This window comes from Eptesicus fuscus, chromosome 23 (genome assembly GCF_027574615.1).
Source record: "Eptesicus fuscus isolate TK198812 chromosome 23, DD_ASM_mEF_20220401, whole genome shotgun sequence".
NCBI lineage: Eukaryota > Metazoa > Chordata > Mammalia > Chiroptera > Vespertilionidae > Eptesicus > Eptesicus fuscus.
Window position 1 is genome coordinate 6,012,489 of NC_072495.1, and position 24,364 is coordinate 6,036,852.

The 24,364-nt window shown below is 54.5% G+C and overlaps 1 protein-coding gene across 1 annotated transcript in view; it reads left to right on the top strand.

Moving 5' to 3' along the window:
* The first annotated feature begins 3,879 nt into the window (after window positions 1-3,879).
* TESC (tescalcin) overlaps window positions 3,880-24,364 on the top strand; it is a 48,327-nt gene continuing 27,842 nt past the window's right edge. The window contains exon 1 of the mRNA XM_008142752.3: window positions 3,880-4,077. Within this exon, the coding sequence (XP_008140974.1) occupies window positions 4,020-4,077 (58 nt within the window). The 5' untranslated portion in view covers window positions 3,880-4,019. The remainder of the gene's footprint in view (window positions 4,078-24,364) is intronic.

Here is a 24,364-nt window from a genome sequence, read left to right on the forward strand (position 1 = left end):
CGATCCAACTCAGATCAGAGTCTGTCTCCTGCACACGCTGTCCCCCCAGGGGCCTTGGGTGAGAAAGCCTTCTTAGAAATATAACTTTAATTCAAACTGCAAACTGGGGATGTTCTTCTCTGAGTGCATCCACATTAAAACCAAGAGGCCAGGACGTACGAGACCAGCATCAGAGCCTGAAGGAGCGCAAGAGGAACTGTCCGTGTTGGAGCTGAGACAGGCGTAGGGCACCTGTGGAGTTTCCCTCCCTGGATGTATTTCACGAGAGCATCACTAATCCTTCCTTGTTTGAAGTGGTTTGGGCGTGGGCCTCTAAGTCAGAGGCTAAGCAAGACACCACTTAGAGCCCCCGTAAATTTCCTAGATCAGCGCCTCCAGATTAAAGGTGTCTTGCTGCTCCCGGAACGTAGCCAAGCCCTGGAAACACCCCCAAGCCCATGATTAGAGGGACCGGGGAGTGAGCCGGGGGGATGCTAGGAGCTGCCATTTACCCAGCTTCACATCTGCACGCGGATTCTGAAACACCTTGGTTGTCCCATCCATAAGGTGGGTGTGTGTTGGGTCCTTCTCCTCCAGGCTCCCACAGCAGCTGGCACCCACGGGTGTGCCCTTCAGTGATGGTCTGTTCATGTCGCTTTCCTTCCAGCCTCTGGGATCCCTGAGGTCAGGGACTGACTGGCTCACTGCAGTCTGAATTCCTGGCACTGAGTCCTGAGTGAGTGTGTGAATGAATGAGTGAGTGAATGAATGAATGAATGAATGTGTGAATGGGGACAACCGTCTACTGCTGTTGTCGCAGACGGCTTATAAGAGCAAAGTGTTAAGCATTCAGGAACGTCACCAGCCCAAATGGTTAAAGTACTGGTAGCCTGACACTGACCACGGTGAGGATGTCTGTACCAGGAAATAAGTCGGGCTTCTCCCCCGTTTTCGGAGCCTGTTTCCCAGCACACCGCGGGGCGCTCTTAGCCGGTCAGCACTGCTTCAGCGCTTTACAGACAGGAGTCCGCATTTAACCTTGACAACCACCATTGTTACTGCCTTTTTACAGATGGGAAGCAGGTGAAGTGGCTTCCGTGGCCTTCCCTGACAGGAAGGCGAGAGCCGGGCGGAGACTGCTCTCGCCGTCTCTGGCTCAGCTGCCCATGCGGCCCCACAGGTTCCAGCCATCCTCATCACGGCCGCGGTTTTTAATCAGCTCCTCCGGGCGGGGAGACGTGGTTAGTTGCCTGGTGACCAAAGTATGTCCCAACCCCCAGAAGGTCACGCCGGGTGCCGCGGGATAAAGATCGCCACGCGGGGTGCCCCCCGTGCAGGGCTGCAGACGGCAGATCCAATCAGCCCAGCCAGAGCCCACGGAAGCTCAGGCCTCCCTCCTCTGACGCCAGCAGAGCCACGGGTGAGACTGCATTAGAGCCGTGACGGCCTGGCCCGGCGCCAGGGGCTTGGTGTGCCGAGCCCGCCGAGGGTGTGCATCTCTGCCAGAGAAGGGGCAAAGCCCAGGGAGGGGTGGGTGTCCCCGCCGGGCCCCCCAAACTCATGGGGACGTCCGTCCACCCAGTGTTTGCCACAGTTGGGGACAATCATGGACTCGCCAAAGCTCAGCTTTAGGGATACCAGGTCTCCAGCGGCCTGTTTACCTCCAGGGTGTCAGTGCCCCCACTCCTCCGGGAGTTCCCGCGCCTGAACACACACATCAGGCCCCCACGAATGTGCAGGGAGCAATGCGGGGAGGCAGGGAGGAGCCCACAGCTGCCACAAGGAGTCCCCATTACTTTTCGGAGCCCTGCCATCAGGAGTCAGTCCCCCTCGGTCCGCACACCCCAGCCTTCTCTTGGCTAAGCGGCTGGTGCGGCAGCAGACCCAGGAGAGCGGGTGGGGACCCCGGGAGGCCTCTGGGAGGAAGTGATTACCCTGAGATCTGAAGAGGAAGCACCGGCCATAGGAAGAGGGAGGGGAAGGGAGTTCCGGGCAGGGGAACAAGTGTAAGTGCTTGTCTGGGAGCTGACAGCGGCCAGTGGGCCTTGAGGCGACGCTGACGGTAGAGACGGGGGTGGGGGCTCCGGTCACCTGAAGGGCAGAGGACGCCGTCCTGCCCCAGCACCATCCAGGGCCTCGTCCCCCGCCACAGGCACTGTCTTCAGCTCCGGGAGCAGCCCCGCCACGGGGAGGAGACGCAGTTTGAGGACGCCTTTTCTGTACCCCAGCAGAAAGCCCCGTCACTGACCCCTTGAATAATTTAATACAACAACATTCCAGGAACTGATGTTTTAAGTCAGAATAAAATAGTTCCCAGCAGTTGTGGGTCATTCCCAAGGGGCCCGGGATCCCCCTTTCTAACCCAAAGCCAGTCTAGGCTTCTAGCTCCCTCCTGACCCAAAGTGCAGTCTCCAGGCAGCCTCCCCGGCCACGGAGACCAGCTGGCGTCCGAGTTCCCAGCCAGGCTGGGTCTCAGCACCGCCTGCGGGTGTTTTAAAAAGGCACGCTCCAGCCCTGGCCGGTTTGGCTCTGGATAGAGCATCGGCCTGCGGACCAAAGGGTCCCGGGTTCGATTCTGGTAAAGGGCACATGCCCGGGTTGTGGGCTCCATCCCCAGTGGGGGGGGGGGGGGGAAGAAGGGCGTGCAGGAGGCAGCCAGTCAATGATTCTCCCTCATCATTGATGTTTCTCTCTCTCCCCCCCCTCCCTTCTTCTCTGAAATCAATAAAAATATTTTTAAAAATAAAAATAAAAAAATGACAATGCACATTCCAGCAGCTGCCCCTCTCTGCTCTGGCAGGGTTCAGGAGCCCCTGGTGGTTCTGAAGGCACCCTGCCCCTGGAGAGGGCTTGGGCCTGTGGCCTGCAGCCAGGGCACCCCCTCCTCAGCGCCACCCAAATCCGGGTGAGACTGGAGGGCCCTGGCCCCCACCCCAGCACTCTCGCTCAGCCTGGCACCCAGGACAGCGGACACGCCCATCACTGATGGCCCCGTCAGTCGCCCAGCAGCCCCAGCCCTGAGCTTGAGAACCTGGAAGTCTGGACTTTGATTGGCAGCTCTCCTGTGTGACCTCTCTGAGAACCCGCGTCTCACAAAGTGGACAGGACTCCACTGGGACCGCCTGGAGCTGTGTCTCCTGCGGGCCCTCCGACGGGCCTCTCATTACCCATGTTACCCCCGTTTTCGGAGAAGGAACCCTGGTGAGACCGGCGGCAGGACTACCCCCCATGGCCCAGACTGGCTGCCGCACCCACCCCACCCCTTTGAGCGTCTTAACGCAGGACTCCCGCTGCCTGGAACCACAGCATCGCATCTCTGGCAGTTTGTCTGAAATGCAGCCCGCAGGAGTCAGAACGGGGGCGGGGGGCAGCGCTCCCGGCTCCTAAAGGTCGGACACCCCCAAGGCCAAGCTCCTGGGTGGCGGGCTGGCCCGCGGTGTGTCCCCGTCATTAGGAGCTGGGAGCGGGGAGGGCTTTCCTGGAACAAGCCGCACAGCACCCGGTGCCCGGTGCATCCAAGGTGGGTGCTGTTGTACCTGTAGCTGCTGCCACGGAGCCAATGAACGCCGCCGGCCTCCTTCGCTGTCCCGGCGAGTTTCCGCTCCCGAGACCGGAGGATGTGTGGCGGCACCGGTGGGAGTGAGCACGGACCCTCCCGGGGTCTGACCCGCCTCTGCTCACACCTGCGTCTTTCCAGAGCCGCCGCCGTGAGGGAGGGGCGAGGCTCGACCTGCAAGGCAGCTGCGGCGGGGACGGAAGGACCTTGGAGGTGGGCTCCGCGGCCCCTCCCCGCCCTTCCCAGCCCCGGGGCGGGGCGCTCCCACTCCCCGCAGTGCGCGAAGCCGGCGCGCGCTAGGACCGCGCGCGCCGCCCTCCGCCGCTATAAGAGGCCGCGCTCGCGCCCCACGCGGAACCCGCGGCTCAGACCGGTCCCGGCGTCCCGACTCGCGTTGAACCCGAGGCCGGACCGGCCGCTGCGCAACCGACGCCGCCCCGGGCCTGTGAGGGACGCGCGCCCCGGAGCCCCCGCCGTGGGCACCATGGGCGCTGCCCAGTCCGCGTCCGAGGAGATTCGGGAGCTCGCGGGCAAGACGGGCTGTGAGTACCGCGCGGGGCAGGGGCGCGGGGACACGGGCGGGGCCGCCGGCGGGTTCGCGCGGGGAGTCCCAGCCCGCCGCCGCCTGCCGGGCTTCGCGCCGCTTGCTGTGTGACCTTGGGCTAGTGGCTGGCCCTCTCTGCGCTCAGCCTCGGCTGCCTTCCAAGGGGTTCCTGCCGGCCAGGTGGCCGGCTGCGGCGCGGAGCCAGAGGGGATGCTGAAAAGTGCCGCGGCCGCTCCTCCTGGCCGCTCTGCGAGTTGGCGGGTACCCCCGGCCTGGGGACCCGGGAGGGCAGGGCCGGGTTCCCCGCGCAGGGCCGGCGCCGGCGGGGAGAGCGCCTGGCTACGCCCCGCTGGCGCGCAGGCACCTGCAAGTCCTCCGGCTTCGCGTTGCGCAGGGGGCGGAAAGTTTTGCAATCGGCCGCAGCTGGGTGGGATCGCGCTCCGGCCTCCGGCCTCGTCCTCCCCTCTGCAAAATGGGCTCAGGTGGGCGCACCTCCCGGGCAGCGGGCAGGTGTGAGCGAGGCAGCGTCCACACAGCACTTTGCGGGAGCCCGGCGACCTTCCTCGAGTCGCGGGGACTCCCGGGACCCGCAGAGGCGGGGCGCACGGGGAGGCCGGCGCGGGCGGCCGAGGTGACCGCAGGGACCTGCCGGGCGGAAGCGCCTGTCTGCCCAAGCCCCGCCGGGCTGCAAACTGGACCGTGGGCTCCGGGGCCGGGCTCAGCCGGCTGTGAAGAGGTGCGTGGACCCGAGACCAGGGAGGCCTGGGGAGCGGGCAGGTTGGCTTTGGAGATGGACAGACAGGGTGGGAACTCTGCCTGCACCACTTCCTGCCCGGCGGTGTGACCTTGGACCAGTCATTTTACCTCGCCGGGTCTTGGTTTCCTCTCTTGGGAGCGGGATTCCTGCCAGTACCTGGTAGATGCCCCCGTGGTGGGAGCTGCAGACGTTATTTCTAAGGAGCCGGCTCCTGGCACCTGCTTTGAGTTGGGTGCGGACAGCCCGTGTCTGTAGGCAGCGATGGGAGGAAACCAGCCGTTTGTGCGTGGGCTGCAAGCCGACTCCTGACCCTCAATCTGAACACCTCTTTCAGGAGAATTGAGTGGAAATGACAGAAACCCCTTAACAATTGGAGTGAGTGAGTGTGTGTGTGTGTGTATACACACATGTCCACATACACATACGTATGTATATATCTTCAGTGCGCAAATACAGAACTATCTATAGGAAAAAAGGTGTGGTGATATATATGTATATATGCATACATACATACTGGAGGCCCGATGCATGAAATCCGTGCACGGGGGTGGGGGGGATGGAGGGGTCCCTCAACCTGGCCTGCGCCCTCTAGCAGTCTGGGAGCCCTCAGGGGATGTCCCACTGCCGAGGTGGGGGAGGCTCCTGCCACCACAGCTCTGCTCGCCAGCCGTGAGCCGGGCTCCGAGTTTCTGGCTGAGAGGCGCTCCCCCTGTGGGAGCGCACTGACCACCAGGGGGCAGCTCCTGCATTGAGCGTCTGCCCCCGGTGGTCAGAGCATGTCATAGCGACCGGTAGTTCTGCCGTTTGGTTGATTTGCATATTAGCCTTTTATTATATAGGATGTATAATACGGAACCCCTTTGTGAAAAGGGGGGAATACAAGTATATATTTGTAAATGCCATATTTGCATCAAGGACTTGGGAAGGACCCATAGGCAGTAAGAATAATGAATATATATGGGGGATTGGGTGGATAGGGGGAGTGAGCTTTTCACTGTAAGCCTAGTCATATTTTCATTTTGAACCACGTGTGAATATTTCACTTCTTCAGATGTTTTATAAAGTCCAGTTCCACCCCCAGGCTAACAGAGAGGAGGTAGGGTTCCCCTTGGCCTTCCTTGGCTCGGCGCTGATTTTATTTTTCGAATGCCTTCTCGTCGCCTCTCACTGTCTTGTATCTGGGCTGGTGGGAGTGGGGTTCTTTGTAGCTAACAGCTTTCCCAGAAGGGTGGGCTGGCCACCAGGGGCCCCACCTCTCAGGCAGCCCCCACGGCAGGCTGGCAGGCAATCTGGGGGAATTCGGCGGGTTGTGGGTTTGACAGGTGATGGAGCCGCAGAGCATGCTGGGATTCTTGTCTGTTTCCTGGGGCTGCTCCCGGTGGGCGGAGGGGTGACATGCAGAGAGTTCCTGCTCCACGGCCCTCCTGGGCGTGGCTGAAGCAGCGTCCCCTCTTGCTGGCCGGAACTCGGATTCCGCCTCCCGGGGGAGGAAGGCAGATGGTGGGTCGGGGAAGGGGTTCTGAGGTCTGAGGGGAGGAGGAGTGCCTTCCGCTCTCTGAACTGGAAGTAAATAGGAGTTCCTGCTAGTCCTCTGTAGGGGCCCACCCAGTCTGAGCACTTCCACCTGGTCAGCAGGTATTTATGGACCGGGGACTGGGGAGGCGGCCGTTCCTGAGGGGAGACACACGGTACAATCACATCAACTCCCAAGCATCAAGCTCTGTGAACAAGGCACCGTGGGAGCCTGAGGGTCAGAGCAGGGGCAGGGACGCATGTCTTTAGGGTGGACAGGAGGCCTCTCTGAGGAGGGAGGTGGTCATGGAACAGAAACCCAGAGGAGGAGGAGCCAGTCACATGGTCAGTGGAAGTGCAGTTTGGACAGAAGGAACAGCAGCTGCAGGGTCCCGTTGAGGACAGGGAGTGAGAGCTGAGGTGCAAACCAGCACAGTCAGGGCTCAGCCTGTGGCGAGAGCCTCACTCACTGAAGGGTCTCGGTCGGGATGTGGCTTGGTGCTCAGTAAGATCCGCCCGGCTTTGCGCACAGCCGCATGGCTGGTCGCTGAGCACAGCTCAGGGCTAAATCTTGGCCTCACTTCTTCCCGGGCCAGGACCTTTAGCAAGCCACGTTCCCTCTCTGAGCACCAGCACCCCTGGATCCTGGGCTGCTGGGCTCTCCCAGCCTCTCCCTTCCTGCAGACTCCGCTCTGGAAGCCATGAGACGGGCGAGCAGAGGCTGGTGCTGGCTGACATGGTTCCGTGAGCACCAGGCTCTGTGCCGAGCTCTCTGTGCACTCGGGTGGACTCTTCATCCTCCTCCTCCAGGGAAGGCAGATTTGCAGACAGGGAAACTGAGGCTCAGAGGGTAAAACTTGCCTGTGGTCCCACAGCTTGTCAGTGGAGGAGGGGGTGGGTCACAGGATCCCCTGTGCACGGTCCGGCGCCACTGCTTCCCTGGGTGTAGCGGCCTCGGGGGGCGGGGGGGGCGGGGAGCCTGCCCATCTCTCCTCCTCACCCCCGGGCCTTTGCACAGGCCTTGCCTCTGCCTGGCGCACGCTTTCATTTTACTGTGCACGACGCGGGGTTTACCTTTGGGATCCTCTGTGACCACCGCCCAGGTTAAGGCTGCAAACGTGTCCTCCTCGCTCTGCCTCTTTACGAGCTCATGCCCTGCAGCAGGGGTGGGGGCCGTTTTTCCGCCACCGGCCACGTGGGTATTTATAACATCATTCTCGGGCCAGACAGAATTACCTACGTACACATTAGCCTGCTGTTTGGTCAAACATTGAATTAACTCCCCCCAAAGCCTCCGCAGGGCCAGACCGCATGATTCCGAGGCCCTTACACGGCCCGCGGGCCGGACATTCCCTACCCCTGCTCTCCGCCATTCAGGGCTCAGCTGAGCTGTGGTTCCGTCCAGAAAGCCACCCCTGGCTCCTCTCTCCCCGTCCAACTTGTGTGGGTGAAACGCTGACCTCAGGACGCCGCAGCCCTGCGTCCCCTCCCACAGCAGCCACGTGACAGCCTGCTGTCCTTGGTGCTGTCACCCGTCGGTGCCCTTAGATGGGAATGAAGGTGCCCCCCACTTTGTACACGATGTGTGGTCCTCACTGACAACACGAGGTTCACGTTAAGGGGGTGATGACTGAGGACTGGATAACCCGAGGAGTATTGCCCAGGAGCCTGTGTCCAGTAGAAAACTAGTCCTCCCCCTACCCACCAGCTGGCCTTGGCCATGCTGCCCCCCCGCCCCCCCCCCAGGCTTCTCTGGTTCCCTCCTTGCGCCGTGCATCCATCCCATTGGCTTCAGCACTGAAGCAGCTTCACCAAAAATAGGCCCGAGCACTCCTCGCCCACGCAGGGCATCGCCGGGGCTGCGCGCCCACCGCCTCTGCCTGGTGGAGCCTCACTGCCTGATTGAAAGCATAAACAAGCGTTCCCAGCCGTCACTTCGGAGCCGGGAAAGCGGATTAGCTGGTGGTTAAAACCATTAAAAACTCCAGCGAAGGCGTCCTGGTTGCGTGGGGTCCTGTGCTCCTTCTGATCACGCCGGGCGTGGGTCCCGAGGTGTGAAATGGTCCCTGGACAGGAAGAGGGAGTCCTGCCCCTTCGCCACCTCGAGCTGGCCTGGAGGGAGCCCCACTTCCTGACCCCCCCGGCTGTGCCTGCTCCGGGCCTTGGAAAGGAAATAGTGAGAGGAGGCTTCTGGGAAAGGTGAAGGGTCTGTTTTTTCCTTCGGGCTCCCAGCAGCTCCACTGCACGTCCGTGTGGATGCCAAGACGTTGCCAGAAGGAGGAAGAAAAAACAGTCTCCCCGATCTGAGTGCTTAATGGTAGCAGCGAATGCTTTCCCCCTGCTGGCATCTGCCAAGGGCCGGCCGAGCCGTCCTCCTCCACATTCGCCCATGGGCCCTCTCAGCAGCACTGCCGTTCCCCTGTTAGAGACGAGGACTTCGAGGCTCAGGAGATGGTGTGACTTGCCCAAGGCCACGGACTACTGAGTAGAGTCAGGGTTCCGTCCCTGGTCTAAGCCCCAGACCTCGACATTTGGGGGCGGGGCGGGGGGAAACCTGGCCGGTGGGGTGCAGTTTCACTGGATTCTCGCTGTTGGCCAATACTTCCAGGTCAGGAAGTCTCCAGGTGGCCCTGGACCATGACCTCGCCCCCTTCACCACCTGCCGTGTTCCCACTTGTGCTCCAGGTGCGGGATCCCCTGGGGGACCCGATGGCTCCCCTCCCTCCAGATGCTCAGGGGCTGGAGGGCGAGGACAGGCTGACCGGTGCCGCTGTGCTCCGCCTCTTGTCGCCAAGACCAGCAGAACCTGCCCAGCTCCTTTCCACTTCCTCTGGAGAGGACAGCGGCTTTTAACTTGGGGTGCTCGGGGAGTCTCTGCACCCCATGAACTAGGGTGCAGGATTATGTTGTGTGACTCAAGGGGAGGAGGGCCGTGGACCCCAGCACTCCAGCTGTCGGCAGTGTGGAGGTGTATTCCATTGTGCATAAATCATACCTCCGTAGGAGAAGCATGGCAGCACTTAGCGAATTAGAAAAAGCACGGCTCCCTGGCGGGGAGGGCCAGTCCCCACCGGCTGAGCTCTCAGGGCAGGTCCCCGGAGGCAGAGGCCTGGCATCCTGGGCACAGTGGTCAAGACCGTGGGAGGAGCCCTCTCCGTGTTGGTAGCGGGGGGAGGTGTCCAGACCTCCCCTGCCCCCTCCCTGGCGCTCACTGTGGAAACGGGTAGGCCTGGAAGTTTGCCAAAGGGCTGGGCAGCGAGTGAATTTGCCTTCTGGGGAAGCACCGCGCTGGCCCGTGCTGATGTTTGTATTCTGTCCGGCGGGGCCAGGCCCCTCCCGGGAGCAGCTGTGCAGCCCGGCCTGGAGCTGTGGTCCCGGCTTGGTCCCGGGCTGCCTCGCTGAGACGCCTGGGCAGGGCCATGGCCCTCCCTGAGCCACCGTGTCCGCCCGTGGAAAGTGGGGCGGTTGGCCAGCCAGCCGGGATGTGCATGAGGCAACGGTGGCTCCTTCTTGGCCACCTCATGTCTATCACCTGGTCCTCCTAAGAGCCCCCAGGAGGCAGGGCCACAACTGTAGCCAGTTTACAAATGAGGACACTGAGGCTCGGGGACTGCTCAGGTCGTTTAGGTGCGGAGTGCGGGACCCAGGCCTTTCAGTAAGTTCAAGGAGAAACAGCCTCTCCCCCGTGACCCAGCCCCACCTGGTGCAGACCGAGGCCGGGTCGGCAGGTCTGTCCGTCTGGGAGAAGCCTCGCTGCTGCCCCAGGACCTTGTTAACAGTGTCCCCCGTGCTCGCTGACCGAGTTGGCAAGGGGAGAACGGGACCTCGGGGCAGAAAGGTTCTGGGTGATGTGGAACGTTCTAGAATTGTGGGCTATCCCGGGGTGGGGTGGGGGGGAGGGCAGGCTCAGGCTCAGCGGTGAGCAGTGTGAGCGGAGAGAGGAGCCCTGGGAGGAAGAGGCTGCTCTCCGCCACCTCGTCCGTCCGTTTCTGGAGCCTCGCTGTGTCGCCCACGTGTTTCAGGAGGTTCGTGTTTTCTCGGCGTGGAATCCACATCGAGACTCTTCAGCTCCACGGATTCGTAGCAGTTAGATCCCTTGTGCCTCTTTCTTGCCGCTCCCACCCCCACGCTGGCAGGACACTTATTTGTGAGTTAATGGTCCCCAGAATGCAGCGTGAATTGAATCAACGCTCAGATGCACCACACGCCCAGTCACACAGACAAGACCTCGGGCGTCGATAAGACGCGTTTCCTGCTGCAAGGCACTTTGGTATCTCGTACCGCAAGCTGAGGGAACGAGGCGTTTTTGGCTCAGAAGTGCCCCGTGCTCTGGGAAGATACGGCAGGGCCTCCTCCTGCTCGTGCTGGTGGCACTGAGCAAGGTGACAGGGAGGAGCCGGCACCCGGGTCCTGCCAGCCGCCCTGTCTCCGGCTCTAATTGTATTATTAATTCATAAAGCCAGGCGGTTGAGTGGGTGGTTTCCGCTGGTGGCGGTCACCTTAAGCACGAGGACAAAAAGACCCTTTGTTGTCCCAGCAGTGTGACCTTTGGGGCCTGGCAGGCTGTCAGCAGTGGGTCTTCCGTTCTGGGCACAGCTCCCTGGGAGATGAGCAGGAGCGGTCAGGTCCGAAGGCCGCAGCACCTCCCGGAGCGTGGGCAGGGGGCCAGGCAGGAGGCACCAGCCTGCTGACAGCGACGGGAAGAGAAGGTGGCTCCCGTGAATGACTCCCCTGTGCCCTGAGGGTGGACGGGTGTTCCCTCCTTCCTCCTGGCACCCAGGCCAGGGTCCCAGTGATCAAAGAAGCCCTTGTGAGTGCCCAGCACAGGCCTCACCCAGCTGGTGATGCTGAGGAGCTCTTCTGTCTCGTCATCACCAGCTTCCTGAGAGCTCAGCCAGAGGCCCACTAGGGTCACACGTGGGCCTCCCCCCACCTTGACCTTGACCAGCAGACAGATGTGGGTTTGATTCACGGTGCCTGGTTCACTGTCGAGGCAAGTAACTTGGCCTCCAGATCTCAGTTTCCTCATCTGTAAAATGGGAATGTGTCACAGGGGTGTTGTTAGGATGAAATGAGAATAAGTAAAGCTCTGGACACACTGTAAGTGTTCAGTAGTGGCCGGTAGCTACTAATCATGTTGCTTATAAGCCTTTCAGAAGCTGGCTACATTTCTCCTGGTTAAGGGCATTGTTAACTCTCTTCAGTAATTCTATTCTTGACGTGTCTGCCATCTGTGACATCCCTGAAATCAGTCATTATCTTGCCCTTGTGCTGATAACCAGGGACCTTCACATGCTTTAAGTTGTAACACCATGTAACGTATTTTCTTTATTTATAAAACCTACTAGAGGCCGGTGCATGAAAATTCATGCACTGGACCAGGGGGTCCCTCAGCCCGGCCTGCCCCCTCTCACAGTCCAGGAGCCCTCAGGGGCGGGAGGCGACCCAGCGATCAGGGGAAGGTGATGCCCCATCACACCTCTGCTGCTGCCACTGCAAGCCTCAGCCGGCCCTGGTTACCTGAGCCTCGGGCAGCCCTGGGCGGCTGGGCAGCTGCCATCTGAGGCTTGCCTGCACCTCAGGCGTCGGCTGGGCAGCCACCATCCAAGGCTTTACGCCTCAGGCCGGCCCTGGGCGGCTGGGCAGCCGCCATCCGAGGCTTGCCTGTGTCTCAGGCTGGCCCTGGGCGGCTGGGGGCTGAGAGGGCTGGGGGACTCCAGAGACAGGCTCGAGGCAAGGTGGGCCTGAGGGGACTGGGCGCTGCCACCTTGTGGCTGTGGGTGCTGCCATATTTGAGGGCGTGGCAGTCAATTAGCATATTCCCTCCTTATTGGCTGTGGGCGCCACTGTCTTTGAGGGCAGGGCAGTAATTAGCATATCCCCTCCTTATTGGCTGTGGGCGCTGCCATCTTTGAGGGCGGGGAAGTCAATTAGCATATTCCCTCTTTATTAGATAGGATTGGTTTTATTGTTTTGTGCAGACCCTATTAATTATTGCAACTGTTCTGTATAGGTTTTGTTTTCTTCTTATGTAACATACCTTTTATAGATTTTTTTCCCATGAGTCTCTGTGTGTTGTCAGTTTTGTCTGAAAATGTGGTTATTTGCCAGCATACACAAATGATCATTTACCTGGATATAAAATTTGAGGTTGTTGCATATTTTCTTTCAGCACTTTATGGTCTCTTGTTGAGAAGTCAGCTCTGTTGTCTAATATTTCTTTGTAGAAATCTGCTTTTTTTTTTTTTGCTTGTTTTACTTGTTTTTGTTTTTTTAATTATACTGTGTCTCAGGTGTGGATTTATTTTATTTATCCTGTCTGAGAATGGTTTATGCTGTTTTATTCTAAAGGCAACTCATGTCTTCCATCACAAAAATATTATCTCTCTCCTTTCTTTTTATCATCTTCCTCAATAATTCTTATAAGAAATATGTAGGACCAGAAATATGTCATTCTGTCCTGAATACTTCTTTATCTTATTTTCATATTTTCTTTTTATTGCTTTATGCTATCTGGCTCAGTTCATTAGGTCTGTCTTGCAGTTCACTAATTCTCTCTTTAGCTATTACAACTTTGCTGCTTTAGCCTAACTATTAAGTTTCTTAATTCCAATGACTTTTTTTTTCCCCTCAATGACTTTTTTAAAACATTGTAAAAGTTCTATATGGTTTTCAAATTCACTACTTTGGTCATGAGATACTGCTTTTTATTTTCGTAATAACGTAAAGCTTACTACATAGTCTCTTCTGTTTCACCTTCTTGTGAATTGTGTCTGCTGACTCTCCCATATGGTGTTTTATTTGCTGTGTGGTTTGATTTTTGATTATGAGCTCATCTTCGGTTGTGCTGTCTCCCCCTCTGGCTTCCACATCCTTTCAGAACTATCTTCAGCTCCGCATTTATGCCGAAGCCAAACCAGGGGAGGTGAGCTTACTGGAAGCACCACTCCCACGAGGCTCCGGGTGCCCTGGGTCACAGAAGCGCCTCACACAGCGCTGTGCGTTGATGTGCTCGGTCCGTGGGGCTGTCACTGGCTGGGAAGCACTGTTGACGTGAACTCTCCATTTGCCTCTCCTGCCCCACAGAGGTTTGGATCCTCCACCCGTGACGGCACAGGCTGGTTTGGTTCATCACAGAGGCCTGGCTCTCTCCTCTGCACCCTGCCACCTCCTCCGCGGTTCATCTTGCTTGCTGACGCCCTGGGCCACCTACATGGAGAAGCAGCTTTTGTGCCTCAGCGTTTGCTGGGAGCCACACTCCCAGCTCATGCAGAGCGTAGGCCACTCTGTCAGTCGGCGGGCTGAGGCCCCACGCGGGGCTGTCGGAGCCGGGCCATCGCGGTCCCCTCCGCACCCTCCGCAGCATCGGCACGCCCACCCTGCTGGGCCCGAGCTCCCTCCTTGCTCTGGCACCTGGGGGTTTCCCTTTCTTCTCAGCTTAGGGGTGTATTTCATGTTTTGTTTTTCTTATTTTATCCAGTGTTTTATGTGTTTGCAGTGGAATGGCGAGTCTGTTAGCAGGATTGGAGTTCTTTATCCAATATCTTTGCCTAAGAAGCCCTCACGCCCTAGCTGGTTTGGCTCAGTGTATAGAGCATCGGCCAGTGGACTCAAGGGTCCCGGGTTCGATTCCCGTCAAGGGCACATGCCCGGGTTGTGGGCTCGGTCCCCAGTAGGGGGCGTGTAGGAGGCAGCCAATCAGTGATTCCTTCTCATCATTGATGTTTCTGTCTCTTCCTCTCCCTTCCTCTCTGAAATCAATAAAAATACATTAAAAACAAAAAAGAAGAAGCCCTCACACCTTCCATAAGCCCATCTCCGCTTGGTGTGGCCTCCGCATAATTCTGGAGCTGAAGATAGTTCTAAGAGGATGTGAAAACCAGTTCCTCAGATGCTCTGAACAACACCCACTCCCTAAATCTCTGATTCTCTGTTGCTCCCTCCTTATCATCTTTAGTCTTTTTATTAGAATAGAGACATCTTTGTCTCCTCAGTGACATCAATGTCATGTCTTCATTACTCCAGTCCCTTCTCGGTTTGGGCATACAGCATAGTAAACGGTGACGAGAAACAATGCCGGAGTCATAGACCTGTCGTCTGCAGCTGTGTGACCTTCAGCCGGTGACTTAACCCCTCTGAGACTCCGCTTCCTGACCTGTGAAATGGGTGGATACTCGCCCTCGGAGGCAGGCCCTGTTCGGAAGGCCACATAAGATAATGTCTGCCAGGCATTTGGCTTGGTCTCTGCCGCCGAGGAAATGCTAACACATGGCAGTTATTATTACTTTGCAAAGCAAATGGCAGAGAACACAGCGTAGCGGTAGGGAGCTGAGCGAGGACGAGCGAAGCGCAGGCTGCGTGATGTGGAGTCATGCACACCCACTCGGACAGCTTTCCCAGTTGTCTCGTCGCTTCTGAGAAGAAATCAGCCACGTCACGCCGTCCAGCTTTCCCTCCAGTCCGAGAAGCGGGGGCTCCCTTCTGTGTAGGGAAGACGCGCAGAGATCCAGAAACGAGACCAGCAGCGCCTGAGGTTAAAATAAACGCTGCCATGGCCTGGGCCGCTCACGCCGGGAATGCCTGGGCTTTGCACTTACCCAGTGGGCTGGAGTTTGCATGAAAAGGGCGTGAAGGCGCGGGATCAAAGCCAGCCAGCCATCTTCTAGTTGCTGCAGCTGCTGCGGAACAGAACTGGGTTTGATAGCCTCCCTCTCAAGGCCGACTGCCCAGGTCATCTTCGGTTCACTGTGGAGTCCCGGCAGCAGGGCGTGGTCTGTAACGTGTACCCACTGGGCACGTGGCTGCAGGGGGAGGCAGGTGAAGGAGAGGAGCCGGGGCCCTCTGCGAGGGCGGGGCTGGGAGGCCCCGGCTGTCACTGCTCTGCCTGTAGCCCCAGGCGGCACACAGCGGTGGCCTCTTCCCTCCCGAGCCCGGAGCCACCGAAGAGCCTCATCAGGGCCACTCTCGTGGCCGCTCGCGTGTCTCGGGCTCCTGCCAGCTCCAGTGCCAAGTGTGCCGGTGGTTTGCTGCTAAATTGGGGCAAAATTCACGTCACATCAAATGCACCATCTTCGCCATTTTGAAGTGTCTGAGGCGATGGCATTAAGTGCCTCCGAAGTGTGGTGCAAGCATGACCAGTATTTCCAGAACGTCTTCATCGCCCCAGAAAGAACTTCCTGCCCGTCGGCAGTCACTCTGATCCCCCAACCCGCAGCCCTGGCAGCCACTTCTGTGTCCCTGTGTTCTTTGTGCGGACATTTCACACATAGGGGAGCATAGCATCGTGGGCTTTGGGGACTGGCTTCTTTCTCTTAGCATGTTTCCCAGGTTCATGCATGTTGTGGCGTGTCATTACTGCGTATTTGGGGGGGGGGTGGAATCATTCCAGTGCACGGAGGGACCACATTTGGTGACCCCCCACCAGCTGACGGACATTGGGTGTTTCCACATTTTGGTGATGGTGCGTGGTGTGATGTGCTCGTGGCTGTTTTTCTTTTTTTAAAAAAATATTTTATTGATTTTTTACAGAGAGGAAGGGAGAGGGATAGAGAGTTAGAAACATCGATGAGAGAGAAACATCGACCAGCTGCCTCCTGCACACCCCCCACCGGGGATGTGCCCGCAACCCATGTACATGCCCTTGACCGGGATCGAACCTGGGACCCCCTCAGTCCGCAGACCGACGCTCTATCCACTGAGCCAAACCGGTTTCGGCTCGTGGTTGTTTTTCATGGGGGAGCAGCTTCGTGAAGGCGGCGCTATTATTACCTGCGTCTGCGGAGGAGGGGTGCAGCCCAGGAAGACAGCGGAGTAGGACGCGGCAGCAGCTCTGGGCAGGGGCGTGGGCTCCCCTCTGTCTGGCCTGCCTCACCTCTGTACTCCGGGCTGCAGCCCTTCCTGGGCCGAGTCCTGGCCAGTCTGAGGGACACCTGCAGCAGGAGAGCTTTGGGGCCCTGAAAGCCACTGAGACCTTCCCAGGGATGCCCGTGGTGTCCCAGGGCCCGCATGCAGGCAGGCGCTGCGGGGGAGCAGGGTGGCACCTGGGCACCCCTGGAGAGAGCGGGCGCATGCTCTCAGACGCCCTTGCTGAGCCCCCCACTCCACCATCCCCCCACTCCCACCCCCACCCCAGCACCTGGACTGCTCCACCTGCCCGCATCTCGCAGGTTCCCAGCCCCTTCATGTGCATCCACCCTCCATTCTGCCCCCAGACACATGGAATCTTGTTCCCTGCCTTAGCACCCTCCATAAACTCAGGGCGAAATCTAAATGCCTTAGCCCCCTGGTCGGCAAACTCATTAGTGAACAGAGCCAAATATCAACAGTACAACGATTGAAATTTCTTTTGAGAGCCAAATTTTTTAAACTTAAACTTCTTCTAATGCCACTTCTTCAAAACAGACTCGCCCAGGCCGTGGTATTTTGTGGAAGAGCCACACTCAAGGGGCCAAAGAGCCGCATGTGGCTCTCAAGCCGCAGTTTGCCGACCAAGGCCTTAGCCCAACCTGTGCCCCTGCCCCCGCCCCCTGTTCCCCACCTGCCTTCCACTCCTGCTGAAGAATTGGGGCTCCCTCAGCGCTCCCCACTCTGCCTCTGTGAGTCCTGCCCTCCCCTCCAGGCCCCCATCGGGCATCGTCTCCCACCCAGCCCATGGACTGGAAGCCCCATTGCAACCTGGGTGCTCCTGGCAAGCTGACTCTGCAATTGTTATCCTGGGTCCCGGCCAGGTGACGCGCACCTTCATGACTGCACCCCAGCATCTAGCAGGTGCCTGGCAGATCAGAGGCGCTCAGTAAATGTCTCTTCTTCTTTTTTTTATTTAAAGCAGTTCATTTTTTTTATTTTTAAAAATTATTTATTGTTTAAAGTATCCTATATAATAAAGAGCTAATATGCTAATTAGACCGGACAGCAGAACGACCTTCTGGAATGATAAGTGGGCAGGGGGCGGGGTCACGGGGCTGCGAGGCCGCCGGGGCTGTGAAGGCCTACCCTTGCAAGAATTTCATGCATTGGGCCTCTAGTTACATAAAGTATTACATATGTCTCCTTTTTCCCCCATTGACCTCTCCTTGGCCACCCCCACGCCCCAGCACATGCCCTCACCCCCCTAGTGTCTGTGCCCATTGGTTAGGCTTATATGCATGTATACAAGCCCTTTGGTTGATCTCTTACCCCCACCTCCACCCTCCCCTGCCTTCCCTCTGAGGTTTGATGGTCTGTTTGATGCTTCTATGTCTCTATCTTTGTTCATCAGTTTATGTTGTTCATTGTATTCCACAAACGAGTGAGATCATGTGATATTTATCTTTCTCCGACTGGCTTATTTCACTTAGCATAATGCTCTCTAGTTCCATCCGTGATGTTGCAAATGGTGAGAATTCTTTCTTTTTTACAGCAGTTTAGTATTCCATTGTGTAGATGTACCACAGTTTTTTAATCCACTCATCTGCTGATGGGCACTTAGGCTGTTTCCAAATCTTAGCTATAGTGAATTGTGCTGCTATGAACATAGGGGTGCATATATCCTTTCTGATTGGTGTTTCTAGTTTCTTGGGATATATTCCTAGAAGTGGGATTACTGGGTTAAATGGGAGCTCCATTTTTAGTTTTTTGAGGAAACTCCATACTGTTCTCCTCAGTGGCTGCACCAGCCTGCATTCCCACCAGCAGTGCACGAGGGTTCCTTTTTCTCCGCATCCTCGCCAGCACTTGTTGTTTGTGGATTTGTTGATGATAGCCATTCTGACAGGTGTGAGATAGTATCTCGTTGTTTTGATTTGCATCTCTCAGATGATTAGTGACTTTGAGCATGTTTTCATATGTCTCTTGGCCTTCTGTATGTCCACTTTTGAAAAGTGTCTATTTAGGTCCTTTGCCCATTTTTTGATTGGATAGTTTATCTTCCTTTTGTTAAGATGTGTGAGTTCCTTATAAATTTTGGAGATTAGGCCCTTATCAGATATAACATTGGCAAATATGTTCTCCCATGCAGTGGGCTTTCTTGTTGTTTTGCTGATGGTTTCTTTTGCTGTGCAGAAGCTTTTTATTTTGATGTAGTCCCATTTGTTTATTTTCTCCTTAGTCTCCATTGCCCTAGGAGCTGTATCGGTAAAGATATTTGCTACGACATATGTCTGATATTTTGCTGCCTATGGATTCTTCTAAGATTTTTATGGTTTCCCATCTTACATTAAAGTCCTTTATCCATTTTGAGTTTATTTTTGTGTATGGTGTAAGTTGGTGGTCTAGTTTCAATTTTTTTTGCGTGTATCTGTCCAATTTTCCCAACACCATTTATTGAAGAGACTGTCTTGACTCCATTGTATGTTCTTGCCTCCTTTGTCAAATATTAATTGAGTATAATGGCTTGGGTCAATTTCTGGGTTCTCTGTTCTGTTCCATTGGTCTATATGTCTGTTCTTATGTCAGTACCAGGCAGTTTTGAGAACAATGGCTTTGTAATATTGTGATCCCTCCAATTTTGTTCTTCTTTCTCAAGATGGCAGCGGCTATTTGGGGTCTTTTTTATCCCAGATGAATTTTTGGAGAGTTTGTTCTAGGTCTGTGAAATATGCAATTGGTATTTTAATGGGGAGTGCATTGAATCGATAGATTGCTTTGGGTAATATGGACATTTTAATGATGTTGATTCTACCAATCCATGAACACGGTATAGTCTTTCATATGTTTATTTCTTCCTCTCTTTTTTTGATGTCCCGTAGTTTTCCGAGTACAGGTCTTTTATCTCCTTAGTTAAGTTTATCCCTAGGTATCTTAATTTTTTTGGTAAATGGGATTTTTTGTTTTGTTTTGTTTCTCTTTCTGTGAGTTCATTATTAGTGTATAAAAAAGCCATAGATTTCTGGGTGTTAATGTTGTATCCTGCTACATTGCAGAATTCATTTATTAAATCTAGTAGTTTTTTGATGGAGTCTTTAGGGTTTTCTATGTACAGTATCATGTCATCTGCCAATAATGACAGTTTTATTTCTTCTTTTCCAATTTGGATGCCTTTTATTTCTTCTTCTTGTCTGACCTCTGTGGCTAGCACTTCCAGTACTATGTTGAACAGTAGTGGTGAAAGCGGGCATCCCTGTCTTGTTCCTGTTCTTAGGGGAAATGGTTTTACTTTTTGCTCATTGAGTATGATGTTGGCTGTAGGTTTGTCATATAAGGCTTTTATTTTGTTGAGGTCTGATCCCTCTATTCCCACTTTACTGAGAATTTTTATCAAGAAAGGGTTTGGATTTTGTCAAATGCTTTTTCTGCATCAATTGATATGATTATGTGATTTTTATCTCTGTTTGTTTATGCAATGTATCAGGTTTATTGATTTGTGGATATTGTACCAGCCTGGCATCCCTGGAATAAATCCCACTTGGTCATGGTGTATGATCTTTCTAATGTAATGCTGGGTCGAATTTGCTAGGATTTTGTTGAGGATTTTTAGCCTTTATGTTCATCAAGGATATTGGCCTATAGTTCTTTTTCATTGTAGTATCTTTATCTGGTTTGGGGATTAGGGTCATGCTGGCTTCATAGAAAGAGCTTGAAAATGTTCCTTCCTCTTGAACTTTTTGGAATAGTCTGAGGAGGATAGGTTTTAGTTCTTCCTTGAATGTTGGGTAAAACTCCCCTGTGAAGCCATCAGGCCCCGGGCTTTTGTTTGCTGGAAGCTTTTTGATGACTGCTTCAATTTCTTCCATAGTTATTGGCCTATTGAGATGTTTAGATTCTTCCTGATTGAGTTTTGGAAGGTTGTATTTTTCTAGGAATATGTCCTTTTCTTCTAGGTTGACTAGTTTGTTGGAATAGAGTTGTCATAGTATTTTTTTACAATCCTTTGTATTTCTTGGGGCCTGTTGTTATTTCGCCTCTTTCATTGTTGATTTTATTTGGGTCCTCTCTCTTTGCTTCTTAGTAAGCCTGGCTAGAGGTTCATCAATCTTGTGTATCCTTTCAAAGAACCAGATCTTCGTTTCATTGATCTTTTGTATTGTGTTTTTTGTGGGTTTTTTTTTGGTCTCTATGTCATTTATTTCCACTCTAATCTTTATTATTTCCTTCCCTCTGAGCTTTTCTTGTTACTCTCTTTCTAATTCATTAAGTTATAGAGTTAGATAATTTATTAGCAGTTTTTCTTATTTTTTTGAGGTATGCTCTGAACTTCCCTTTCAGGACTGCTTTCACTGTGTCCCATAGATTTTGAATTGTTGTGTTTTCATTGTCACTCATTTCCAGGATGTTTTTTATTTCTTCTTTGATCTCTTTGGTAACCCAATAATAGTTTAATAACATGCTATTTAGCCTCCAAGTGTTTAAATTTTTTATTGTTTTTATTGTAGTTTATTTCTAATATTATGCCATTGTGATCTGAGAAGATGCTTGATATGATTTCAATCTTCTTGAATTTGAAGAGACTTTGCCTGTGTCCCAATATGTGTTCTATCTTTGAAAATGTCCCATGTGCACTTGAGAAGAATGTATATTCTGTAGTTTTGGGGTGAAATTTTCTGAAGATGTCAGTTAAGTCCATCTGATCTAGCGAGTCATTTAGGATTGATTTTTTTTTTTTTTGCTGATTTTTTGTCTAGAGGATTTATCCAATGATGTCAATGGGGTATTAAAATCCCCTACTATGATTGTATTGCTGTTGATCTCTCCCTTTATATCTTCCAGAAGTTTTGTTATGTATTGGGTGCTCCTGCATTGGCTGCATATATGTTTACCAGAGTTATATGTATCACTCTCTTTAGTATTATGTAGTGGCCTTCCTTATCTATTGTTATGGCCTTCACTTTGAGGTCTATTTTGTCAGATATAAGTATTGTTACCTCAGCTTTTTTTTTTTCATTTCCATTTGCCTAAAAATATTTTTCCATCCCTTCACTATCAGTCTGTGTGAGTCCTTTGTTCTGAGGTGGGTCTCTTGTAGACAACATATATATGGGTCATGTTTTCTGATCCATTCAGCCACTCGATGTCTTTTGATTGGAGCATTTAGTCCATTTACATTTAAGGTTATTATTGATAGGTACTTGTTTGTAACCATTTTTACTCTTTATGCCTGTGTTCCTTCTTCCTCTTCTATTTCTTCTCTTTACAGCAGTCCCTTTAGCATTTCTTGCCCTGCTGGCTTGGTAGTGATAAACTCCCTTAGCTGTTTTTTGTCTGCGAAGCTCCTGATTTCCCCTTCAATTTTAAATGATAGCCTTGCTGGATAGAGTATTCTTGGATTCAGTCCCTTGCTTTGCATCACTTTGTATACTTCATTCCATTCCCTTCGGGCCTGATGTGTTTCTGTTGAGAAATCATTTGATAATCTAATGGGAGATCCTTTGTAGGTAACTCTGTGTCTCTCGCTTGTAGCCTTTAAGATTCTCTCTTTGTCATTAACATTTGTCATTGTAATTATAATGTGTCTTGGTGTGGGTCTTTTTGGGCTCATCTTGTTTGGGACTCTCTGTGCCCATGGGGACCTCCCCCCCAAAAAAATCAGGGAAGTTTTCTGTCATGATTTCTTCAAATAGGTTTTCTAATCCTTGATCCTCTTCTTGCCCTTCTGGCACCCCTGTTATATGTATGTTACTTCGTTTCATGTTGTCCCAAAGCTCCCTTAGTCTCTCCTACTGCGTTCTAATTTTTTTCTCCAATTGCTGTTTAGGTTGGGTATGTTTTTCTGCCCTATCATCTAATTCACTAATTCAGTCCTCTGCTTCTTCTAGTCTACTGTTGAAACCTTCCATTGTGTTTTTTATTGTAGCTATATCATTTTTTATTTCCTCTTGATTTCTCACATAAGTTGATTTTCTCATCCATTTGGTTTATGAAATATATGACCCTTACTCTGAATTCTTTTTCTGACATATTGCATGCCTCCATTTCATTTAGTTTCTTTCCTGGCAGTTCATCCTTTTCAGTTCCTTAGGGGTTGTTTCTTTGTCTCCCCATTTTTGCTGTCTCTTTATGGCTCTGGGCACCCTGCTTGGGGTTTGAGAGGTTGAAGACCCTATCAGGGCAATGGTCTGGAAATCATTATCCCAGAGGCTGGGTCTGCCTTGAGTGTCACGCCTTTACTGTCTCTGCTCTGAGTTGTATCCCCTTCTCCCACGGATCTGGTCCCTAAGTTGTCTGCTTCAGATGCTTGGGGTGGTGGGAGCATGTGCACAGTTCCTCTGATGTGCGACTCCCTGTGAGGACCCAGAGCCCTATGGCATGCAATTTACTGTGTGGCCCTGGCACCCGTGGTAGGGTGGCACCCTAGGTCCCTCTGGCAGCACACTTGCACCGTGGTCCTGTGGCCCCTGGCAGGTCCCAGGGCTGGGGGTGAAGCTGGTGCTGGCTTGCTCCAGATCACCCTGGCAGCGCTTTCCTATGGCCCGAGGGAGGCGTGTGCTGGGTTGCTCCGGTAGCCCCTGCAACTATTCCAGGGGCCGGGGAGAAGCGTTGGAGAGTTGCTCTGGGTTGCATAGTCAGAGCTCCCCTGTGGCCCAAGTGGGGCGCGCACTGGGTTACTCCAAGTTGCCCCGGCAGCAAAACCCTGGGCTCGGTGGAGTGGGCGTGGCTTGCTCTGGGTCGCACAGTCCCCGCTTTCTTGTAGCCCGGAGTGAGACACGCAGTGTGTTGCTCCAGTTCGCCCCTCCTCAGTGTGGAACAGGGGCGGGTTGCCCTGGGTTGTTCAGTCTCAGCTCCCTTGCACGGGGTGAGGTGCCGTTGGGTTGCTCGAGTGGCCCTGGCAGGACTGTCCTGGGGGCCATGCTGGAGCTGGTCCGGGTTGCTCTGGGTTGCACAGTCAGAGCTCCCCTGTGGCCTGGACTGGGGCATGCTCCGGGTTGCTCTGGGTCACCCCGGCAGCAGGTCCCAGGGCTGGGGGTGGAGCTGGTGCTGGGTGGCTCCAGGTCAGGCTAAAAGCCTGGTTCTGGGGTGGGGGTGGGACACTGGGTTTTCCTGGCTTGCACTCACTGTAGGGTCTTGGAGCCGGATCCTAGGACACTGGGTCCCAGCAGGCTGGTGAGGAGGCCTGGTGTGGGAGCTCACTCTGGTGGCACGCACTCCCCGCAGATGTCTGGGAGCCTGCCAGGAGGTGCTGCGTCACTCACTGCCAGGGCACGGTGGTGGTTCCACGCGGGGTATGGCTGGCAAGCGGCGTTCTCTAGGCGTCCTCTGTCCTTCCTAGAGACCCGGTGCATGAAAATTCATACACTGGAGGGGGGGTCCCTCAGCCCGGCCTGCCTCCTCTCACAGTCCGGGAGCCCTCAGGGGTGGGAGGCAACCCGGCGATCAGGGGAAGGCGACGCCCCCATCACACCTCTGCTGCTGCCACTGCCGGCAGCACAAGCCTCGGCCGGCCCTGGTTACCTGAGCCTCAGGCGGCGCTGGGCAGCTGGGCAGCTGCGATCTGAGGCTTGCCTGTGCCTCGGCTGGCCCTGCTTGCCTGAGCCTCAGTCAGTGGGGGGTGCAGGAGGACCTGAGGCCCCCAGTGGGACTGAGGGGACTCCAGCGGCAGGCGCGGAGCAGCCGGCCTCGCCCCCACTGTAGGTGCCACCATCTTTGTGATGGTGTGACGGTCAATTTGCATATTACCTCTTTATTATATAGGATTGTCTCCTCGGCTGTGTCTAATTTCCAAATTCATGGTGGATGTTCTGCGATTTAGTTGCTTTTCTGGCCTGGCCCTAGGAGGAGGCCCTAGGTATTCCCCCCTCAGTAAATACCTCTTAATGAATGGGGAGGGTAAGTGGACACAGGTGGGCCGTAGGGGAGTCCACCAGGCCCCCCAAATCCCTGTGAGCCAACATGGATTCTGGGGAGCAAGTGGTATTTTCTGTGACCCTTCCATCAGACTTGGGCCCCTGGGATAGGGCTCGAGCATTCCTAACCCCCTCCCCCTCCAATCCTGGATGTGGGGTTCCTCTTCCTCCAGAGCCTGGACCTCACTGAGGACATCCGGCCCATCTCTGCCCCCAGTCTCCTCCCACTGCCTCCCTGAGGGTGGTCTCTGACTCCCTGGTCT